Source organism: Ixodes scapularis, unplaced genomic scaffold, assembly GCF_016920785.2.
Source record: "Ixodes scapularis isolate PalLabHiFi unplaced genomic scaffold, ASM1692078v2 PGA_scaffold4__175_contigs__length_147842914, whole genome shotgun sequence".
Taxonomy (NCBI): Eukaryota; Metazoa; Arthropoda; class Arachnida; order Ixodida; family Ixodidae; genus Ixodes; species Ixodes scapularis.
The window spans coordinates 64,877,181-64,884,790 of record NW_024609879.1 but is presented as its reverse complement, the minus strand read 5'-3'; the positions used below and the strand labels follow the sequence as shown (position 1 = coordinate 64,884,790).

The following is a 7,610-nucleotide window of genomic DNA, read 5'->3' as shown; positions in this document are numbered from 1 at the left end:
AGCGAATTCTAGAAGCGCGAGATCATAACGTTGGCAGCTGCCTAGTAATGCGCGAGAACATGTGCCGCCGAGATGTGCTCTAGAGCAGGGAGCTCACGCCCGTAGGTTTTCTTCCGGTACATCATAAGGTGAAATAGAGTATAGAAACGTTCAGAATCGACTGAATGATGTCTTTAACACCGATTGCAGCAGACGCTACAATAAAAGGGTGTTGATCAAGCCGCGCCGAAAATGCATCAGCACGTCGCTCATATCGCCAAATCGGCACGTCGCTCGCTCATCGTCACATCATTATCATCATCATCATCACAATTATCACCATTCGCTACTACGGCAGCGTTGCTACCCTGCACGATGGACATTATTATGCCTTTGACACTGTTGATACGGACGTAATCTTTCAAAAAAAAAAAACTCCTTATTGGTAGTCTATGATACGTTAAATGTTTGCTTTAGATATTCTGCAGTGTGGAAGCTGAATATGATGGAAACCAGAAGCAATAAAAGCTAAAGAAAATGACTATAAGAAATCACTTTCTCATTGGACTTTGTCGTCTTATGGAAGTAAACATTTTAGCGGGTCAATAAAATTCAGCCGTTACCCCTTTGAATGTGATCGGTAATTTTCATATGGTTGTGCATACAGCACGAATCAATAATATTATTTAGACTTCTGGCTCATGGCTCGAGTTCCGTGCGCAATGTCGGTGTACCCGATGATCTTACCATCGTAAAAGCATTCACTTAATATATTAAATCATTGTTTCTTTAGGCCTAAGAGATGAGACCATCCTAGCATCACAGCATTCGAATCTGGACATCCCATATACCGCTCGATTTATGTATCAAGACCATGGTACCTAGAATTGCGACGCAATCTTTCGGTAGGTGCAGCGAGCAGTCCACATTGTGCGTCCTCCGCTTGATGCGCCTGCAAGGTGATGGCTCCACAAACTAATTACAACCCTAGTTAACTCGGTCGTCTGCGTTGACGTCCGCGGATGACACTTCCAATTCTATTGATTTCATATTTCCCAGGAAGGAAGCTGCATCTTAAAATGTCACCCGGTAAAACGTACCACTTAAATGAACATTCGGTGATTGTTTGACTTTTCTATGTGCAGGCGCTGACTTCTTCCGCTTGTTATACAGCGCTAAGCTTCGTTCAAAATATATAATACCACGCAAGGGAAATATATGAACGCAGAAAACCCGAGAACGAGACTTATTTAACTATCATCAGAGGTATCAGCGATACCGCACTAGATTAAAAATATGCTGAATGAATAGAATGCCAACCTTATATTCTGGTCTTTCTTTGGCCGCACGAGGTCAGAAAACAGGGCCGGAATATAGTTGAAGACAAAGACGGCGACGGCTTGGTAGGATCGGCTCATCGTCATGTCCAATCCTGGACGACCACAGAGTGTTTTCGGAAAGTGCCTCCGCCCCATTTTGGTGGTAAGGTGCGCAACTTCGCTGTACAGGATCTTGTTGATGGTGCCACTTGCGCAGTTGTACACCGGGGGATCCTGCCCGAATAGCGCTTGGGACGTGCTTCTGCATGGTTGCAAAGAATAATGCAGTTGAAGCGCTCCTATAATGTCTGGTAGATATGCGCAAGAATTATTAAGGTATGAAGGGCGAAAGCCAGCAGCCGGTCGTGTGGCAAAGAGTAAAATAGATCCTTCACATCGACACTAAAGGCTCTCCGCATCCCCCAGACGCCTATCTGGAGACATTCTACTACCTCATCACACTGAAAACCCGGAAAAGATTTCCAGAACAAATGAGGTATTTTGGAATATAGGTCGTCCCCCAAAAAAAACTTATAAGAAGGGCATGGCTCTGGTGTGTCAATGTTCCGCTCTGAAAAAAAGTCGGATTTTTGCACACCGCAGGACAGCTTTGGAATACTAGCAGATAGGCTTAGAAAAGCAATTTATCCGTACGACATAATGCCATACGTGGCATGCACCCTGTTAAGGAGAGCAAAAGGTGTTCAGCCCGCAAAAGTTGGTAAGAAGATAAAAAAAAACGGCGGTGATCCCTTACCTGCACAGGGTGTCTTATAAAAAAAAATGAAACAATAAAAACGTAAGAAGGCGTTTGGGAGTCCCTGTGGTTTTCAGAGCAAAGCTGTTTATGGCTAGGGTTCCGGGCATTTTTCGTGTGCGTGACCTAAAACTGTACGCTCGCCACGCCTCACGCGCCGCACGCGCACGCCTTCCCCGTATATAAGATGCAAAGTAAATAATCAAAATAAAGCGTTGACGAACATGCGCGCAAGATGTCATTTGTTTTAGGTTTTTGCTTTAGAACAGTTACTGCGGCAGACGCCGGCACGTGCGGCGCGTGCAACACCATACCCTGCACTCCCCTTCATGCTCGGGTAATTTACCAATCGGTCTATTTGACTTCTCTTCTGTCTCCGTAATGCGGAGGCCGCGTATGGTAAATATCGTCCGGTCCCCAGAAGGGCAACGCGCCTACGAAGGGCAACGGCGGGAAGGGCAACGAGACTGTCAACGGCGGCAAACACCACCAATGAAGATCCGGAACGAAACGCGAAACGCATGCGGCAAACCAGACAATACGACAAAAGTCGCGGGGCAGAGAACGCATAAAAAAGACGCACACATCATGTTGCTAAAATGGAGAACTTTAAAGGAGCATGCGCAAAGGTTTTTTGTCATCTGTGTCGTGTGCATAACAGCTTTCCTGGTAATACACCTTCGCGGAGTGAAGTGGCCCATAATTTTTACCTAATATTTTTTATTATTGGTAGTATGGGGCATAGACAGCACACCTAACCAATACTACGACACAATGGCAACGTGTTCTGACTGCCCTTCATTTGTAGTTCGCCGACAACTCCGCAGATGGCGCTTGTTATTCGACAGGGATCCGTTATAACCTTTCTGTCAAATCGATGCCAGGCTCATTCGGGGTCTGAATGATCACTTTGAAGTACCTCATTTAAATAAATCTCAGTTTCTGTTTACTCAAAGCTATGTACAGGGTGTCACCTCACCCCCAAACAATTTCGTTTTTTTTTTTTTTTTTTTTTTTTTCCCCGCAATAAAAAACTACGCGTCACCGAACGCTCATTTTCGCCCAAGCGTAGCTCACGCGATTCGTGCCAGATGCCAAAGTTTCTGAACAAACCGTTATGTTATTCAAAGGTTACAAGAGATTTTATGATATTTTTAATGACAAAAAATGGAGGCGGACAAAGCTATCGAATACATGAAGCTGAGGGCGCCAGTTACATAAAATGGGCAAAACCGGTTTCATTTTTCCTTTGAAATTTGGAGAAAATCACTAAATTTTTGATAGAAATATAGGTTGGTTTCGAAACATTGGCACCTGGTTCGCAAACGCCACAATTCGGCAGGGAATGAGCGTTCGGCAAGTGGACGCGCTGTACAATTTGGGTGACCATGAGACACCAAGATGGCTATTTGTGTCCTGACAGCTTTGAATTGGGCTTACCTTTCTCGTTTCGGCGCTTGACAAGCTGCGACGATGAGTGCATTGACCACGACGTCTACCGGAATGATGTCCATGACTGCACTTTTGTTTCCCACGATGGTTGTTACCACACCTGTACCGCCCTGTGTTAAACAGCGGGAGTTAAATATAGAGGGTGTTATATACTTAGGCTTTTCAGATTTGTTTTCAAAACGCTGTGAAAGCTACACAGATACCGTTTCTGAAGGTGAGCTATACGGGGGCTCACAATATCGGTGGCTAATTGTCACGATAAATCGGCTAAAACACTAATATTTATTGTTCAACTTCTTCATTAATAAAATTAAACACATTGTTTCAGTTAGATTCTCGCTGAGCTTCATCAAATACCTCTAAATAAGTATTTTTGAAAATAATTACAGCACGTGAAAAGGACGGTGCAGCGCTAAATTTACCTGTCATGCAGCAAAAGAAAGACTGCCGGTGCGATTTGTGGCCTGACAGCTCGTGCCTGCTGCATGAGTAGTAGCTTGAGTGTTCTACCGCGCTTCTCACAAGCTCGAAGACTTCTGAATGTTAAGGGGTATTCAAACGAGGGATTTCTCCTCGGCACGCGCATCCTGCGACGAAAACGTCAGGCTCTGCGACGTGCAAAAGCCTCGCGTTTTCGTCTCGTGATGCGCGCGTGTCGGGGAGAAATCCCTCGTGTGAATACCCCTTTACTGATTAAGTCCTTTGCATTGACGCGCAGCAAGTTTCCGCCCGGAACCATACATGTTTTATTTCTCTAATTAAAGGTAACTAACCATTTTCTGTTAATTGTTCCACTAATCACGACAATTATTAATCCCCTATATTATGTCCCTCTGGCCGTGTAAGTCCCTGAATAAACTTCGTTGGTGTAGCTTTCACGGTTTTTTTTACTAATTTGTAAACCCTAAAATGCACCCTGTATAGCAGTTTCATGCCATAGGAAACGATGGAATTCCAAAAGAAGGGCACATATACAACAATTAACCCAGCGTTTCATAAACTATTCACGTGACATTTTACAAAGTCAAACTATCTCAGATAGCAATAATGCACCTTTACATCCGTAAATGCACACTTAGATTACATTCACATAAGTTTACGTTTCTATTCTCTACAGTATATGGTTATCTCTGTATTCACATGCCTGATAAGACATTCGGAAGTACTTAGTTTATTTGCTTTTTACCACATCTTGTTCTTCTAAGTGCATACTATCTAGTTGTCATAAGCTCTGCTCTTTGTTTTTTTTATTTAGGGAAGTTTTTGAAGGTGAAGCAAGGGTAATTGAGAAAAAAAAGCAGACAAGCTAGTGAATGGCATAAATCTTCAGCCCGAAACAATAAAAAGAAAACGAACAGAACAATAAATTTGAGACATCGTTGTTAAGTATATATTTTAGTATTCTTTTGCCTCTGGTTCAAAGTGAAAGCAAGAGTTTGCCTTCATATATTACGAACTCATGACCCTTGATTACTACACAACAAATTGTATGGCCACCTCTAAACTTCGCGTGAACTTTAAAAAAGTGTATTTCATTAACGCGACCGTGTCATAACCTGCGTTAAAGCATTGAAATTAGAAATGCAGTCTGGGTGTCAGTAATCAAACCAATCATATTTTGAGTTGAACTGAATTGTGAAATTGTGTGCTGTCTTTCCGCAAGGACGAGGCTAGGAGGAGCATTGCTTTTTTTAAAAAAGTACGGAAGCCAATTTTTTTCCTCAGTCAATCATTGCAATATTAAACCAAAATATATAGTGTGAAATCAGGATCCGACAGTGTTTTCAGTAAGGGTACGAAAATGTAGCTGACATACGAAAACATGATAGACAGAAACCTTTTGACTTTTATCATGTTTTATTAGCAAATGTTTCAACTGCACCTTTAAAGCCATCTTTTTACATTGACTTAAAAATAGCTCCAGCACACAAAAAGTCTAAAAAAATATTGTTTTATATTTTTAATTTTGATGCTAGCAGTTTTCAATCGATATTTGCAAAATCAGATGAGCAACCATGAATAGCTTCTTGTCAAATTCGAGTTTTAAAACGTGCAGAGCTGATGGTTTTATTTATTTTTATTGTCAACAATAACATTCATTTAACTGACGTTGTTCAAAACAGAATTTCATTTATATGTACCACCCAATTCCGGCATTTTAATAAAATTAAATTTATCAGAGTGCGCAAGACCGTTCTACTCACTGAAGCCACCAACAGGTTTACTCCTTGTAGTCCCTCCACCCAGCCCTATGGAAATGCCAAAACCGAATATTATTTTGCTATTCACAGTAACAGGCATAGGCTACATTTAACGTAGCTGTTCTGTTTTAGTTTTTATGTCATCCTAGTTTGGTCAGGCTGCGTAGTGAAAACTTCAAGATCCTAGGTTCAACCAAGAAATAAAGTAGATTTATGTTCAAAATATGTTACAAGAAAGACGGTTTTTTCTGATTGCAGTCCAGGCAGAGAACGTTATAAATTTTCTATAATGTATATAGCTCAGCTGGTGTCTACTAGAGGTATAAAATAAAACTCAAGATGATTTAAATCGTGTTTTAAATTATGATGGTAATTGTACAAATCTGACTGATGTTTAAAATCAAGCCCTTTGCCCAAAAACAATTGTATTCACCTCTTCTCTAACATTTTTTTTTGTGATTTCCATGGGCGTTTATATTGAGCTTAAACGAAAATGTATTATGAAGTAAAGAAATAAATCAAGCCGCAATCTTTAAAATCACATCATAACAAAAATATATATTTCCTATAATTAATTTAAATAAAAATACAACTGGATTAATATATGAAAAAAATATTATGACTTCGTTTACTTTGAGATCAATGAAGCGTTACAAACCTGGAAGTAATCTGAAATAAAACTTTAAATTGAACTAGTTCCAAACCTTGCAAAATAATTATAACCGCAAAAAACAAGGAGTTCTCCGTGTTATGAGGGGTTTTGTAATAACTTTAATACTTAGCATTGTTAGTATATTGCACAAAAAAGAAGATATAATCAAGCATGATACATCTCTTTATATGCAAGCCTTTCACCACATCTAGGGATAAATTCTTGTGAATTACGTAACAGCACGCGGTAAGTTTTCGTTAATTATCTGTCACTTTTGATTTCCGGCATGTTCATGTAATATAGCGTATCTATACCGATAGTACTCTTGGCACGCATTAGAATGTGGAATATGAATGCTCTCCCCATTTTATAATTTGTCTCTTTATAATAGATGCGAGTTTAGTATTTTTAGGTCCTATATTTTACATGCCAAAGTTGGCTATCCTAGATTACATATATGACAGAATGCCCAAATGGTAAACTGAAATGTCCGCAATTTTTGACATTCTAAACTTATTTTTAAATATGTATTCAAATTCAGCCGATTGAATAAAAACGACCCCTTCACCAAACTAGAAATTTAAAAACTTCACACTTTTAGTTTGCGTAAACGAGTATGGGGCAATATATTTGTATATCCTGAGGCTACACGCTAGTCGACATGATGGCAATAAAAAAGTCGAGTGAAGGACCAAACTTCTATCAATGCGTATCGAATGTGACCTTGAATACCTTACATTTTTTCGATGAACTTAATACACAAATTGTTCTAGGGTATGTGCCCCCCCCCCCCCCCCCCCAGAAAAAAAAAGAATAGACTGAGTTTTTTTGGGTTTTTTTTTTCTTTTTTTTATGCAAAGAAAAAGCTATGCATCATCGAATGCTCAGTTTTTGCCCGAATGTAGCGCTATTTGTCTAGTCCGGATTCCAACATTTCTCAACAAACCGTTGTCTTATTCGAAGGTTATAAGCGAATTTTTTAAAGCTTTAATCGTAAAATGGTGGCCGACAAAGACCCGGAATACATGTGGTTGAATGATGCAAATTACAGAGAACGGGTCCCATTCTCGTTTTAAAGATTAACCGCCGAATTCAGAAACCTCACTCAAACTACACTCAAACTCAAGGGCCCCTCCACTTCCTAGAGGAAGGCGCAAGGGCCGGCGCTGGACAATAGCGACGGCGGATCCGTCCTCGCGATTGGCCAGCGTCGGCCCTCGTGCCTTCCTCGAGGAAGTGGAGAGGCCCTT

At 40.6% G+C, this 7,610-nt stretch overlaps 1 protein-coding gene across 1 annotated transcript in view; it reads right to left on the bottom strand.

Annotated features, from left to right (window-relative positions):
* Nucleotides 1–1,262: 1,262 nt before the first annotated feature.
* Nucleotides 1,263–7,610, bottom strand: part of LOC8031910 (putative fatty acyl-CoA reductase CG5065) — a 137,931-nt gene continuing 131,583 nt past the window's right edge. Inside the window, exons 8-9 of the mRNA XM_042293585.1 lie at nt 3,496–3,617; nt 1,263–1,560 (exon numbers count right to left, since the gene is read on the bottom strand). Coding sequence (XP_042149519.1) covers nt 1,263–1,560; nt 3,496–3,617 — 420 coding nt within the window. The remainder of the gene's footprint in view (nt 1,561–3,495; nt 3,618–7,610) is intronic.